Source organism: Tachypleus tridentatus, chromosome 13 (assembly GCF_004210375.1).
Source record: "Tachypleus tridentatus isolate NWPU-2018 chromosome 13, ASM421037v1, whole genome shotgun sequence".
Taxonomy (NCBI): Eukaryota; Metazoa; Arthropoda; class Merostomata; order Xiphosura; family Limulidae; genus Tachypleus; species Tachypleus tridentatus.
Window position 1 is genome coordinate 254,949,765 of NC_134837.1, and position 17,353 is coordinate 254,967,117.

At 34.3% G+C, this 17,353-nt stretch overlaps 1 protein-coding gene across 1 annotated transcript; it reads left to right on the forward strand.

Moving 5' to 3' along the window:
- Positions 1-5,181: 5,181 nt before the first annotated feature.
- Positions 5,182-16,850, forward strand: LOC143236520 (alkylglycerol monooxygenase-like). The gene is made up of 9 exons (XM_076474821.1): positions 5,182-5,206; positions 6,063-6,128; positions 7,299-7,395; positions 7,717-7,747; positions 8,119-8,268; positions 9,460-9,594; positions 12,608-12,724; positions 15,106-15,188; positions 16,655-16,850. Exons 1-9 carry the CDS (start codon positions 5,182-5,184, stop codon positions 16,848-16,850), a joined length of 900 nt encoding a protein of 299 aa, XP_076330936.1.
- The last annotated feature ends 503 nt before the right edge of the window (positions 16,851-17,353 follow it).

Here is a 17,353-nt window from a genome sequence, read left to right on the forward strand (position 1 = left end):
ATTCTCAACAGCGATCTGTTAAAAGGATGTCAAATCTTGATGGAATAAGCCACTAACAGTCATCAAAGATTTTGCTTGTAGTTCAGCACAAAGCTACACAATGGGCTATCCGTACACTGCCCACTACGGGTGTCGAAATCCAGTTTCTAGCGTTGTACGTCCGCAAATATACGGCTGTGCCACTGTGAGGTCACTCGTCAAAGAAAGAACATTATTTTACACGAGAGTAAAAAAGAGAGAGTCGAAAACATTCCTGAAGCACATTACACTAAATAAAATAACTACAATTCAATGTTAATAACATATAATAAAACCACTTAAATACTTTATTTTGTTTCGTTTGCAGGTTCACCAACGTTTAAGTCATTTTAACTTTGTGTTTCAAATATGTCCACCCTGCACGAAATTGGTTTTGTTAAATTAAACAGTGAATCTGATATTAGGGAAGAAATCGATAACTTAATGAATACTTTGATCTCTCGCAGAATTCCATGTCGTAGTGTGGAGCTAGTGATATACTGCTGGATATACAGGAATTTCAGAGTACTAACATTACCATGGGACAGTACCTGGACATGGCTGGCAGCCTTTTTGATAGCTGACTTTTGTTATTGGTGGATGCACCGACTATCCCATGGTGAGATTGTTTGCCTATCATTAACTAAGTACCCCTGACGGTCGTGTCTCAGATAGGTCATGGTAACACTAGAAGTGTAAAATAAACTTGTTTGGATTGAATATGAACGAGGTTAGTGTGATATAAGCAGGTCACACGTGCAGGTCATGTACCGTGATTCATTTGTTCAAACCAGCCACTACAGATATTATAATTTAGGTTGTGTTTCAATTAACATAAATGAGAGCTATATTAAGTTTGGAGTTCATTCACCAGTACTGTTATGGTTGTTTGGTAACGCACCACTCAAGACACATAAAAACTGTCTGTGACACGACAGTTCTTATAGGACATGCATAGGTTATTTCGCTACGTCAGAGGAAAACTGTTTGTGACATGACAGTTCTTCTGGAGCGCACTTATCATGTTACACCAGAGAATGACTGGTTCTGACATGACAATTACTGTAGGAGTTCATGGGTTATCATGATGTGTGTTCAACCAGACGACCCATACACACGTAGGCGGAGTGATACACTAGAAGTCACGTGTTGAGTTTTTTTTTGTGGCCATTACCATTTTTGCTAATTAATTTACAATTTAAATTCAAACTTTCCCCCAAATAAAAATTTAAAAAAATATCAAATAGAAAATGTTATGAACCGTAAAATATGAAACATAATTCTCCAGAAATATTCTTAAAGATCTGGAGACACCATTATTTTAAAACTTCAATTTTCGTCACCTGTCCTTCTCTTTATGACGGATATTCCGAACTGTTTCACTGAACTAATGGAACCGTGTGTTCTTAGGCTTGTGTATATGTATATTTTAAATTTTGCGCAAAGCTACACGAGAGCTATCTGCGCTAGCCGTCCACAATTTAGTAGTGTAAAAGACTACAAAGAAGGCAACTACTTATCACCACACACCGCCAACTCTTGGGCTATTCTTTTACCAACGAATATTGGGATTGACCGTCACATTATAACGCCCCCACGGCTGAAAGGGCGAGCATGTTTGGCGCAAGGGGGATGCGAACCCGCGACCCTCAGATTACGAGTCGCACAGCCTTAACACGCTTGGCCGTGCCGGGCTCTGTGTAAAAAAATCCGCAAAGGTGACGAAACGTTGGTTTAAATAAAAATATATTCTTTTACGAGTATATTTATCCGGAACGTTACGGTCGATTTTTCTTAACTTTTATCAAAATGTGTAAATAAATCCCTTCAGTACGAATTTTGGAAGAATATTTCTCATGGAAATGTTTTTTTCTTATGCACACTCAAAACTTACACTTTAAGTTAAGAATCATGGAAATAATAAGCCATCTTAATGCACGAGAGTTTTAAATCTAAATGTTCCAAGTGCTAACATTTATATAATATATATTTTATTCAGAAACTCTATCACAAGACGTTTCCACTGATGTCTGGTGTTACGTTCTGAATAGATATTAGACATTTAATGAATCTATGCTATTTTGTTTTATATTTATTTTTTTAAAGTATTACGATATTTTAATAAAGAACATTTTCACTATTAATCAGAAGTGAATATTTTTTTGGATGTTTCATCAAGTTCATCTGAGGAGCTGAACACTACCACGTCTCTTCGTATCAGTTTCCTTCTCCCATTTTCATCTTGGGTAAACGAATAGCAAGACGTACTAACTGCTGTGGTTTAGGAGTAAGTAATTCATGGATCTATATTTAAAGCAATAGTAACAAACGTATCGTGTAAAGTGAGAACTGTCTTGCACTTTTACCATTTTTTAAAATCATTACTTTACCTATCAGTTTATTTCTTGTTAACTATTCTGTTTTACCACTCCTACTATCTTTTTATCTTTTCTTTTCCTCAAACAATATTTATTTAGAATACATTGCAATCTATCAGCTCGGTAACTAAGAGCCGAACGCAGCCCAGTGGTTTGCTCCAAAACCAAAAACAACTAATTCGTGCTAAGCACACTGGCGCTACACGTTCGTTGTAAGAGTGACGGTCAAATACCACTATTTGGTCTGACGACAAGAACTGGTAACTCTTTGACCAGCTGCCTTTTCTTTAGTCTAGGCTTCGCATGGCCAAGAAGTTAAGGCGCTTGATTCGTGATCTCAGGATCGCGGGTTTGAATCCCCGCCACACCAAATATGCTTGCCCTGTCAGCCTTGGGGGATTGTATTTTGACGATCAATCCCACTATTCATTGGTAAAAGAGTAGCCCAAGAGATGGCGGTCGGAGGTGTTGACTGGTTGCCTTCTCTCCAGTCTTAGGCTGCTAATTTGGGAACTGCTAGCGCAGATAGCCGTCGTGTAGCTTTGGGCAAAATTCAAAGAAACTCAACCAAAACAATCCTTTTGTCTAACGGTTCAAAAATAAGGCACAATTAGCGTAGATAACATTCGAAGAACTTTGCACGAGATTTGAAAAAAAATAAAAATAACAACAAACAGAAATCAGAACATTCGTTTGTTTTGATCTTATGAGGTAAAAGGTTTTCCTAAGATCTTTTCTTCCTAAACTCATTAGCTTGTGCCAGTGGCCGAGGTCCAGTAGTTTAGTTAGTTATAAAATATTTACCTTAGCAAATCATAGCTTCGAATTCCTTTGGGTTTCAGTTTCTATTTTCATAGTCTACCATTATTAACAACATGACAGTCTGTCATTATTAACATTTCTTTAACTCTCTTTCTTAACCTGAAGATGACCTAGGAAGATCAAACGTTGTTCTCTGCTTTATTAGTAGAAGTGTTAATACCTACACCAACCGTTCTGAGATATATTAACATTTCTTTAGTTATTACTTACGGCTTGTTTAATATAAGTCAACAAATTTAATTATTTTCAATGTTGAACTGTAAGAACACTCATTATGTGTTTAATACAATTTTATCATTGTGATGGTTGGTATAGCTTGTAGTCTTTGTGTTATATTGAAACTACATATGGTCTTCTGGTCTTTGTGTTATATACACCCTTTGTACTTGTAATGTTATATACACCCTTTGAAACTACATATGGTCTTACACTTATATACCCTTCGGAACTACCTGTAGTCTTAGTTATATACGCCCATTGGAACTACTTGTAGTTTTACTTCTATACACCCTTTGGAACTACTTGTAGTTTTATTTTTATACACCTCTCGGAACTATTTGTGGTCTTACTTCTATACACCCTTTGGAACTACTTGTAGTCTACTTGTAGTTTGGAACTACTTGTAGTCTTCTATACACCCTTTGGAACTACTTGTAGTCTTACTTCTATACACCCTCTGGAACTACTTGTAGTCTTACTTCTATACTCTGGAACTACTTGTAGTCTTACTTCTATACACCCTCTGGAACTACTTGTAGTCTTACTTCTACTTCTATACACCCCATTGGAACTACTTGTAGTCTTACTTCTATACTCTGGAACTACTTGTCTTACTTCTATACACCTGGAACTCTTGTAGTCTTACTTTTATACACCCTTTGGACTACTTGTAGTCTTACTTCTATACACCCTCTGGAACTACTTGTAGTCTTACTTCTATACACCCTTTGGAACTACTTGTAGTCTTACTTCTATACACCATCTGGAACTACTTGTAGTCTTACTTCTATACACCCTCTGGAACTACTTGTAGTCTTACTTTTATACACCCTATGGAACTACTTGTTTGAACTGTAATACACCAGTGTTTATAACGACTGAACTGGACATCTAGTTAACTTTATGTTATTTAGGCTTATAACGACAATGACATCTAGTTATTTATGCTTTACTTTTTATGTCGTCGGCTGCAAAACCACATTCAGGATTTCTATCAAAACATCTAAGGTCTCGTGAGATTTTATGTCGTTGTTTTATAACAAACTGGTTGACAGTCTACGGTTGTGTTTACAATCGCTCAAAATAAATGCAACACGTTTTACTATTATTCATCAGTTTACAATTCAAATGTTTTTTGTTTTTTTAAGGACTGGAGAGGAACACCAACATGTAACTAAGGTTAGAAAGATTAGGTGCAGTTTATAATGCTGACTCAATTTACATTTCACAGCTTGTTTCTGTTTAAAAAAAAACTAATATTTCTAAAGGGACAAAACAGATTTCATATATTATGTTGAATAACTATTAATGTTGTATTCTAAGTAAATTTGACACCATTTATGTATATACATATATACATACTTTTTTTAAAAATCCAGTTTGATCCTGTAACACATTTGCTCTCTTTCCTACAGGTTGGCTATATTCATACCACCCTCTGCATTTCTTGTTCACTATCAGTTGAATCTCCTTTAACAGTTTTGCATTCACACAGAGGTAGAAAATTCAATATACTCTTTTAATTGCAAAATAAGTTTTTTTTACAGAATTCTAGTTTACATGTTTTTTTTTATAAATGTATGGTGATGCAAAGTGGGTATCATTTATATAGTTATGGGAAATAAATTTTGACTTGAGTGTGTGTGTGTGTTTTCATAATATAAATAGCTGAATTAACAATTTCTTAGAAATATATGTTCATTCTTATAACGTGTTTGTTTCATTTGTTGAACAGTGTTTTAAGATGCAGTCTGACGTATATCCATCAGGTAAGTCTTTTGTTGTGACGCGGAATAGAAAAAAAAACACAAACCAACAGAATGCTTAAACCGGAACTTTAAGTAAAAGCAAACCCTAACTCTATTTCGAAAGCAAAGTTCTACAATAAATTAAAATTACCACAACTGTATAAAAACGCCCACAAACAATACTGTACGTTAAAGTTAAGTAAAACGTTGTCTTCTTACGAGGTTGGAGGAAAACTTAGTCTTAAATACAGAATATGTGAGCACTAACAAAGCTCACTAGCATCTGATTCTCGGACAGAAAAGACAGTTTCTATATATGGATGGCTCGCGCTACTTTTCCTGCAAGAAACTCGGTTAATTGCCCATTAATGAACTCGTATCTTGTATGCACCTAAATAAGGAGAGTTGATGGGCCTACTTGAACAACTCTTTTCGTCTAATCTGGAAACTTTAGAAAACATGATATATTTCGATATAAGTTGCATTTTAATTAATAATTAAGAGGGTACTGTTCTGCACCACAATATTAGTAAGTTAGTCTGAAATAAATCAATAATATTCACAGTGCTTCCATCAGAGATATAAGTATGGGTAGTGTAAAGTAGGTTAGGAATATTCAGGCTGTTCCCAATATAAATATAAGTATATTGGTATTTGTTAGTATGCTAATTGGACAGTGGTTTGGGAATATAGAGATAAATAGCTGTGTAGCTGCTAGTAGCAATATACATATGGGTATTTGTAGATATATTGTAGCACATTATTTAGATACTTTTGGTTTGTGCACTATAGAAAAACTAATTTTATTGTGATAGCTTTTCTGCTGTGTAAAAACAAATTGAAAGTACCTAATTTTCAATTTTATCTCTTCCTAAAGGCAGTGGGAAGCTTGGTCCTTTGGAATACATCTTGAATACACCAAGTCACCATCGAAGTCATCACGGTATGATTTTTTGCAGTTTACTTTCTTTCTCTCGGCCAGCATTACCAGGTGGTTAAGGTTCTCGACTCGTGATCCGAGGATCTCGGTTTAAAATCCCCGTCACACCAAACATACTCGTCCTTTTAGCCGTGGGGGCGTTATAATGTAACGGTCAATCCAACTATTCGTTGGTAAAAGAGTAACCCAAGAGTTGGCGGTGGGGAAGGGGGGTGATGACTAGCTGCCTTCCCTCTAGTCTTACACTGCTAAATTAGGGACGGCTAGCACAGATAGCCCTCGAGTAGCTTTGCGCGAAATTCAAACCAAGGCTTTATTATGATCCTTTGGAGTTTATATTTTACGACCCTAAACCTTACACTAGAAATTCACTGTTCAGGCTGAGAAGTTTACGTAAATATTTTTGTAAATGTAATAATGTAAGTAATAATGGAAACGTCCTTCGGTTTATGAGGTGTTTTATTACTATCAGCACTGAAGTGCTTTACGTGTTGAATAACAACACAACGAGGTTGTATTGATGAATCAAGAAATGGTCATTACATTAACACAATGGCATCTCACTGTACACAACCAATACTTTTGCGTAATATAACTAGTTTAAAATCCAAGGTATTCATCTGTCACGTTTAAGCTATAATCTATCTTTCTCTTATTTATGTTGTGTATACTTTGGCATTACTTTATCACACGTTCATGAATTACACGTATATTTCCGGTGGTTCAGCGGTAAATCTCAGAGTTTATAACACTAAGAATATGGTTCCGATCCCCGCGATAGGCGGAGCACAGATATCTCATAATATAGCTTTGTGTTTAACAAACAAAGAAACAAATTACATACTTACGGGTCACTATAATATTATGACTAATTGATATCCTCAGTAGCACAGCGATATGTCTACTGACTCACGCTAGAAACTGGGTTTCGATACCCGTTGTGGGCAGAGCACACACAGTCCGTTTGTAGTTCTGTGTTTAACTGCAAACAAACTACTTAGGAAAAGTAATATTGTAATTTAACGAAAATCCAATACCCTTGTTAATAATTTGAATGTCAGTTGTCACTAAACGAAAACGATTTTGACGGAAGTTCTCGTATATGTCAATATATCATGTACTATAACTTAAGTTTCTGTATGATAGAAAACTTATTTGTACATTGTTGTCCAGTGCAATGTGACAGCAAGGTTGTAATTTCCAATGAGCATCACGATGGTCCGTCCGGTCGCACAGAAATCCTTGGACGCCAGGTCCAGCAACTTGATCGGTAAGCTTCTCATGGAATAGGATTAATGCCCATCTCATTATTATGCTGTTTCACATATGAGATGGTTGAACGGGTATGTCATGGAAGCAACATCGCCACACGTAACTTGTGTCACTTTCTCAGACGAAGATACTTTTGGATTATGTTGCATTCGGCACGTGGACGGTTTTTTGACACCAATTTTTGTGTTCGTGGTTTTTCACTCCCTACAAAACACTTCCCTTTACTTATCATGGCCGGGGTACGACTTGTTGTGGAGCTCTTTCTCAATAGGCCCGGTGCCCCAAGTTGATCCATATTTTTTTTGTTTTTTTTTCCCAGTGTCTTTAATTGCAAGGGATATTCCCATCTTGTAAATTTAAATTTTCGGTCAAAATACATATTTATCACCTAAACATACGAATATTTTGCTTTGGAAAGGGATGCTAGGTACACTCCCTTAAAAATTCAATTTGTGGTGACATCACATTAATTTCGTAATGTCACACAATGTCAAAATGTAGTTATGATACATTCCATTACGTTTCGATATAACTTACTCAATCATCTATACATTGTGATAAATTTTACATTCAACTGGAAATATTTAACATGTATCAGTCATGTCATGAGAAAAACGAATCGAAACCTGACTTTGAAACTGAGCTTACTGATTTAGTTGAAGTGTCAATACTTGATTGGTTGAATGATAACTTTATAAGTAATGGTTCTTAACCTTTCCAGGGAGGAACCGTCGGTGTATTGACAAAAAAGTATGCAGGAGTTTTGATCATGTGGGATCATTTATTTGGAACGTTTGAGGCAGAAGGAAAAGAAAGAATCTACTATGGACTTGTTCACCCTGTCAAAACAATGAATGTCTTGTGGTTGAATGTAAGACAAAGCTAGAAAATCAGATAGACGGACACTTATGATAAGTTTATCATCGATCGTTGGATAAGTTATAACTAAGATAAGATAACTTACGTAATGAGTTTCATATTATATTTCCTCTGAAATTCACACTTTCCTGTGTGAACTATTTTTAGGCATTTTGTTAAGTTTTTATTGTATGTTTACTCTGAGAATTCTATACATACAGTATTCACAGTTTCCTATATGAACTATTTTTAGGCACTTTTGTTAAGTTTTATTATATGTTTACTCTGATAATCCTATACATACAGTATTCACACTTTTCTATATGAACTATTTTTAGGCATTTTTTGTTAAGTTTTTATTGTATGTTTACTCTGAGAATTCTATACATACAGTATTAACATTTTCCTATATGCACTATTTTTAGGCACTTTTGTTAAGTTTTTATTATATGTTTACTTTGATAATCCTGTACATACAGTATTCACACTTTTCTATATGAACTATTTTTAGGCACTTTTGTTAAGTTTTTATTATATGTTTACTCTGAGAATTCTATACATACAGCATTCACATTTTCCTATATGAACTATTTTTTAGGCACTTTTGTTAAGTTTTTATTGTATGTTTACTCTGAGAATTCTATACATACAGTATTAACATTTTCCTATATGAACTATTTTTAGGCATTTTGTTAAGTTTTTATTGTATGTTTACTCTGAGAATTCTATACATACAGTATTAACATGTTCCTATATGAACTATTTTTAGACACTTTGTTCAGTTTTTTATTATATGTTTACTCTGAGAATTCTATACATACAGCATTCACATTTTCCTATATGAACTATTTTTAGGCATTTTTGTTAAGTTTTTATTATATGTTTACTCTGATAATTCTATACATACAGTATTCACACTTTTCTCTGTGCAAATAGGCTCAAAATGAAAACGTCTGAACTTTGGATTTTGACAAGATAAACTGTTGATCGAAATAAACTAATAAAAGTGAATCATAGAAATAAAAATACAGAACGATGAATTATGAATCTTAATCTAATAAACAATGGCGAGTAAAATTTACGAATAATTAGATAAATGAATTAACATAAAGACACGTTTGTTCAGTGAATATACACCGTTGATTTGTAAGTGTTTGAGTGTAGCTATAAGATGCAGTGTGTGAACTTTATATGTATTCTATAGTTTCTTCAGCTTATGCACATATGGAACACATTTCATAAGATGAAAGGATTTTCCAACAAGTTTTCAATGCTTTTCAAAGGCCCCGGATGGTCCCTAGGGTCTCCTCGACTTGGTAATTTGGAAGATATACCAGAGGTACGAAAAGTAATTTGCTTTGATGGTACTACATTTATTTTATAATACATCTGAAGACAGTAATCCACTTATACGAGCACTCAATGATTGATAAACAGATTCTGATAGTAGTTGTTGTTGTTACTGAGTTATTTGGTATTATTATAAGCATAGTATAAACGTTATTGCTTGGTTTGTTTTTAGAGCAAAGCCACAATGGGCTATCTACTGTGTCCATCGTAGAGAATTGACCCCTAAGATTTTAGTGTTGTGAAGTTCATACACTTATTGCGGTCCCACTGAGGGATGACACGATACCAAATATATTGTAAATTAGCTTTGATTATTACGTATGTCGATTATGATTTAAAGAAAATCGTGTTATCTTTTAGAAATTTACCTCCGTTAATCGTACGATTTTATTACTCAATAAAAGTGAGGCTTATACGTTAAAATATGGGTATAATCAAGCCTATTTGCCAATGATTAATATGGTGTAAATCGCTTCAAAACGCATAAAGAGCTGGTTATTCTGCTATCTGTTGACTTGGTGTAAACTACTAATATTTGCAAAATTATGTCGCCAAAAGGAGATATACATGTATTTGTGTATGGAAACGTTTGATTGTGCAGGCACTCGTCATATGACATAATAGTCTGTAATATTTTACGCAAACTTTGTTAGATGTCGCATTACAGTTGGTATTTACTAGACTTGTGCCGATTGGTTCCGTTACAGTTACATGAAGTTGATAATTAATTTACTAAATGATAAACGTCGTTCATTCATAATACAAGGATTCTGGTTTCACCAAAAACAGACATGATTTCTCTATGTTCAAAGTCTTCCAGTGGCACGGCGGTATGTCTAAGGTGTGGAGTTACAACGCTCGAAACCGGGTTTCGATACCCGTGGTGGACACAACATAATTAGCTCCTTGTGTAATTTTATGATAACTACAAACGAATAAACCAATTTCATAATTATATTTTCGCAATTGCATTTATTGAATAACTAACTACTTTCGGCAAATAATAAACAGTGTAATAGTTTAATTAGAACAGAATTAATGTTCGACATTTCGACGAACGTTAAGAGTATACCATATTCAGACGCAAGCAGTTCTCACATCTCAGCTCCTAGTTTCAAGCTGTTATCTGATTACGTTCGTATTATGACCAATCAAAGACTACTACGGTTCACACGAAAACGTACTGCGAGTGAATTAATTAGATAAATATGTCGTGTATAAATCAGATAAAAAGTAATATTAATTATGGTAAAAAGGCTTAACGCCATTCTTCCATTTCGAGGACAAAAGCATTTTGTTTTGCGCCATCTGTTGGTAACTTAGAGAAACTCTGGAAGCTTCACTTTAGTTTTGAACGGGTTTTGTATTAACTCTTCACTCAGAAGAGTTAAAAATTATGAACAAATATTTTTATTTTTAATACACTTACTGTGCTACAAAATTAAAATTTGACATATTTTTTTAACTTTTGTTAAAATAAACAAGAACATTTACACATTTAGCTTTTACAGTTTATACAGTTTTACAGTACTTGTACCCTGGAGGAAAGTTTTGTGAACTTGTGATTAATGAAAGGTTATCATAGAATATGAAAAGTTGCATCCCTTACAGGTAATTGTAAGAAAACACTTATTAAGAAAGCAAAATACAAGATTTGAAACTTTAAGTCTGAGTGTACCTCCGAATGGACCCGACAAACCTTCATGCCAAATTTGGTAAAACTCTATCAACAAGGGACGAATAAGTGGTTAAAAGGCAAAAACAGCCCAAAACACAGCAAAACTTAAAATCTATATGTAGCTTCCCTACCACGGACCTAATGAACCTCTATGCCAGTTTTGGTGAAGATCCATCCACATTCTGAGAAGTAGTTACATGAACATACAAAATACAGTACTGTTATATTTATATAGACATTAACACACACACACATACAGTGAAATGAATCTCAAAATTGCATAGTGCCAAACAGGAACTTTCTCGATATGAGGCCAGGTGGTTAAGACGTTCGACTCGTAATCTGAATGTCGCGAGTTCTAATCCCCATCGCACCAAACATGCTCGCCATTTCAGCCGCGAAGGCGTTATAATGTAAAGGTCAATCCCACTAATTGTCGGCAAAAAAGTAGCCCAAGAGTTGGCGGTGGGTGGTGATGACTAGCTGCCTTCCCTCTAGTCTTACACTGCAAAATTAGGGGCGGATATCCGATAGCCCTCGTGTTGCTTTGCGCAAAATTAAAACAAACGTCCTCTCCCCAGAATTAGCGTGTCAAAATGGACAGCAGAAGTTCAAGGTTCGAGTCGCGATGAAACGCTAGTCTTGTTCTGCACTTTCAGTTGGTTCGTTTTGACTGTGACAGTTTAACTCCGATGTTCGGTTTAGAATAGCCACTTAGTCGGCATGTGTTTCTGACTGGTTGCCCTTCCTCTGGTTAGCACAGTTCATAATTTGGATCAGGTATGTCTAAATTATAATGTACACACAATGCGTTTTATATGACGTCGTTCACGTTGAAAATATCGTCTTCATGTTTTATGCTAAGTTCGAACTATTTTTTTTTTTGAGCTGATAGCCCCTAAACTTTATAAATAGTATTAGACATACAATTTACTATGAAACAGTGCGACAATTCTATATTAGTCCAGTTATTAGTCCAATATATGATTCATTTCACGAGTAGGTCTGGCATAGCCCTGAGGGTCACGGGTTTGAATCACTATCACCTAATAAGCTTTCGCTTTCATTCGTGATAATAATATACTGTAAGAGCCAACCCCACTATTGGTTGGTAAAATAGTAGCCCAAAGTTGACAGTGTTCAATAGTTGCCTTGTCTTTTTTCTATCTCTGCTAAATTAGTGATAGGTAGTACGGATAGCCCTCGAGTAGCTTTGCGCGAAAATCAAACCAGATTTGTTAATGATGTACGCTCAGTAGATGTTTTCGTTTTCTTAACCAGTATTTAAAAGACTCTGACAGTTTCTCTTTATTTTTGTACATAGCCTGACCCAAATGATCCAAAGTTTGATCCTCTATTACCACTCTGGTGTAAGTTGTATATAGTGTGCCATTTTGCAATACTTATTTTGGAACTTGGGAACCTAATTGACAGACATATGGTAAGAGGACGATCTTGAAACTTTGTGTTTTTTCAAGACATAGATAATTCTTGTCAAGCTGACAATTTCTAACTTGAATAAATAATCATCAGTTATATTCTAGGTTTAGGGTTACGTATACAGTTGTTTGTTTACATAAAGAAATATAGTCGTTTCAAAGAAGTCGCAATGAATGCCATGATAAATATATAAACAAAAAGGTGGGAATAATGCACGAAATAGAATTATTGTTCTAGTGTTTATACATGTATAGACGTGGGTTTAGTCTTTTTTGCTTAAAAAAGTGTGTAATATTATTGGGATTATGGTCGAAAACATCGATAATAGTGAAAATGCCCAAATAATGATTTAATGTAATTTAAACCTCAAACATTACCGGCTTTTTTATTGTTTAGTACCACTGAACTACACATAAAACACGATGTTTGTCTGTTATAACACTTTGTGTAAATACATTACCAAAAAAACCATGCTGGGTGAAATCATTGTTTTTTCTGTGAAATACACAGATGGTTCCCAATATATTTGTTCAAAACATTGTTTTGTATGAACAAAATGTTATAACAGACTTTGTAGACATAACTAATTTGGAACGTTTCAAGAGGATATGTTTAAAAAAAACAACAAATGAACGTAGTTTTAGAATCTATCAGTACAAAACTTATATCTTCGCCATTTTCAAATTCTAGCTGTTTGTTTTCAATTTTCACTAAATTTATCGTATCTATTTAATTAGCTACACTGCATCGACTTCAGCATCGTTTGTTCTTTAGATTTAGAGTTCCAATTTATTTACTTTCACGAGTTATTAGAAATAAATGAGCAAATTCGAGTGAGAATAATTTTATTTGTTTTTCTTCCCTTTGAGTTATTCATTTGTTGATAATTATAGCTGTTATTAACACGTGTGTAAGGCCGTCTAGATAATTATCAGAAGGTATTGCCTTAAGCCTTAGAGTGTATTTTAGGTCGCTGAATTAGAAGACTCACGGGAAAACGTCACAAACTGGGTGTCATAATTTGTTAGTCAGTTTGGGTGCGTTGTGAACTTAAGCTGTATATATTCAAATTCTACAGCGTCTATGGGTTTCTTTTTTTTGTTATGAATTATACTCTCGTTGTATTACAACAATGGTACATATTTTTTATATGTGATTAGCTGTTTGTTATATGATTCGTAAAAAGAGCAAAATATACCTAGATTTACTCATTTCATACATATAAGCTCGACTTTGAATAATTTGCCCAAAAAAACCTTTTTTATTATACAATTTATAAAAGAGTAGGCCAGGTGGGTTAAGGCGTTTAACTCGTAATTCGAGGGTCGCGGGTTCGAATCCCGGTCGTACCAAATATGCATGCCCTTTCAGCTGTGGGGACGTTATAATGTGACGGTTAATGCCACTATTAATTTGTAAAAGAGTAGCCCAAGAGTTGGCGGTGGGTGGTGATGACTAGCTGCCTTCCCACTGGTCTTACACTGATGAATTGGGGACGGTTAGCGCAGATAGCCCTTGTGTAGCTTTGCGCGAAATTAAAAAAACACACAAAGAAACAATAAGTTGTAGTTTGACTTTAAGTTTAGGTAGACATAATGTGTTGATTCAGTACGTTGAGACAAGGAATTGTTTTAAGACACATGTTGACGGTTCTCAGGTAATATAGTTTGCAGCGTTTTATGTTTGACACTCGAATTTATAGACTACGTAGAAAACAAAGTAATTAATATTTACCAAAATAAAACTGGTCTATAGGTTTAATACAGCTTTACGTTTAACTAGTTTGTTTTATATATTTTCCGATTTATCTTCTTTTTAATACAAGAATCGCAGTCTACCATTGCATACCGTGTTAACATTTACGATTTTTAAACCGAATGGGTTTTCATATAAACATTATAAATTAGTATAGTATTAAATGGTAAGGTTTTATAAGTTTGAAAGAAATATCAAATTTTATTTATTTATAATAATGGATTTTATAAATTGTCAAATATTTTTTGGGCTTAGCTGGGGTTTTTTTTCCTCTTTCAAAATTATGCAGCTTTGTCCTACTATTTGTTTATATATAAACAAGCCACTCCTTCATTTTAAATTCAGTGTCGTATTTCCTCTTTTTACTATTTGATAATTATGAAAAAAACATGTGTTTAATTTTCTCAAAGATATAAATACATTTGCGCATAATTTTAAAAACAAGGTCCAAAACAAAGAGAGTTACTAATATAGCGCAGACGAATGAAATTAAAATGCAAACGACAATATATAATGTATCCTTGCAGAAGATGCATCTGAATAGTTAGGACCTACATGCCGTGGGGACAACACATTTAAACTATATTAATAATTCGTTAAATATATATATATATATTTCCTTTGCAGGAGTTTTCTTCTTTCATTTTAACATGCGCCATTACCTACTTGGTGTATGGTTTGACTGTCATAACCATAATTTTAGAAATCAGGTATGTATTTTTTATTCGTCTTTTTTATTGTTTAAGTTAATTATTAAATACTATAAAATAAATGCAATTTAAAACAGAATTTACTTATACCGTTACAAAAAACAAACAACAGCAACTCGTTTCTGCTTACAAGAAATGGCAACAAACTATTTTAGCTTACAAAAAATATACTAACTTGTGGATTTCGCTCTTGTAAATGGAGTAACAAATTCAGCTGCTTGTCTTTCCTTTGTGATATCAATGTTAGCGAGCACTAATTCAGGTTAAATACATGAACCTAAAGCCTATAAAAATGCTTCATGAAAATTCTGTAGGTTATTCATATTTTATCTGAATTTTTGAGTTATTTTTAAATACAAAAGTCCAACTTTTTGCTTTATAACAACTTATAAATTATCTTTTAATGATTTTACTCTTTTTGTGACATAATAATTAGTGATTTTTAGAGGCAAATTTTCTGCATCGCAACATTTCTTTGAATAAGGATACCAGTTGGTGCACTTTTACCTTCACAACGTTTCACTGGATATCACTTAATAATGAAAAGAAATTGAAAATGACACAATTTGTAATAATGTAAGATAGAAGAAAGATCTGAGCAGGACCGCTCAGAAAACGTTTACAAGGGTTTGTTTTTACTATAAAAACGAATTAAAATCAATCATTTATCAAAATTCGAAACATGTATACATACAATTAAATTAATATGCGACACATCTTTATGTTAGGCACCATTTATATAAGTCTAGCACTATCTCTTTATTGCTTTTTAAATAATTATTAGAAAAAAAATATGTGCAGCCAAAGTAGCCCCTCCTAAAAAGAAACTCTACTCCGGACAATGGTGGATGTCAAACCAATGTCTATGCAATTTTATTTTTTAGCCTGAATCAGCCACGACAAGTAAACCAGTCCAAAGATTGTTTGTTTGTTTTGGAATTTCGCACAAAGCTACTCGAGGGCTATCTGTGCTAGCCGTCCCTAATTTAGCAGTGTAACACTAGAGGGAAGGCAGCTAGTCATCACCACCCACCGCCAACTCTTGGGCTACTCTTTTACCAACGAAAAGTGAGATTTACCGTCACATTATAGCGCCCCCAAGGCTGGGAGGGCGAGCATGTTTGACGCGACTCGGGCGCGAACCCGCGACCCTCAGATTACGAAGTGCACGCCTTAACGCGCTAGGCCATGCTAGGCCCAGCAGTCCAAAGAATATACCCACTGGTTTCTAATTATCTGTTATTAATACATTTACTTTTTGTCTTGCACTGTTTCTTAATGTAATCACTCGCAGCTTTAGTTTAAAAGTTTTGCTTAAAACCGACGACAGATGATACGTCATTTTCGAAGTACACAGAATGTCATAGAATGTTCGATGGAGAAGTAAGTTTTGTTAGATGGATGTGAACATGTGATGGTCGTATTCTCACTGTATGATGTGGTTAACATTTGTGCTTCTCTTGTAGTCCACTGGCTCCATTACTGGAATCAATTCGGTGCGTGATCTACTTAATTCTGGACTTCTATATTTTGCCTGGAATTCCGTCTGCTTATCAACACTGGACACTGGTCTACACATCACGTAGTTTTCATATTCTGTCGCTGATGTTCTGGGGTGTTTTGCACCGTACGGAGCAGGAGCCATTCCACAACAAAATGTGAACACATTCATTGTTTCATTTATCAAAATATTATCTTGTTGAACATTATAGTAGTTTTGGCAAAACTAGTGTATCCACTAAGGCCATCCTTCAATAAAGGAAAGCAATAATAATATATAAAAAAACATCACTGAGTTTTTCTTTATTTATTAAAAATGATAATAACCGATTATTCAAATGCATATTTCAATGTGTTGTCTTGTCGTTTCTTTTTTATTCACATATTTATAAATAACACTATGCAACACAAATTTTGTTCCTGGATAGTAAGTGTTATTTCTTAATTGTTTATGTTGTAAAAGTACACAAAGTGGTCATTATTTCCTTCAAACTTTGCTTTTGTGACCTGGATAATGAAATTTAGAAATTAACCTATTTTGTATGAAAAAAACGGGCAAATTTGCGCATTTTCATTTACATAAGGTCAGAATAAAACAACTTACGAATCAAGATTTACATGTATTTATACTAAAGTTATACTAAAATGTTTATAAGTGAGTAGTT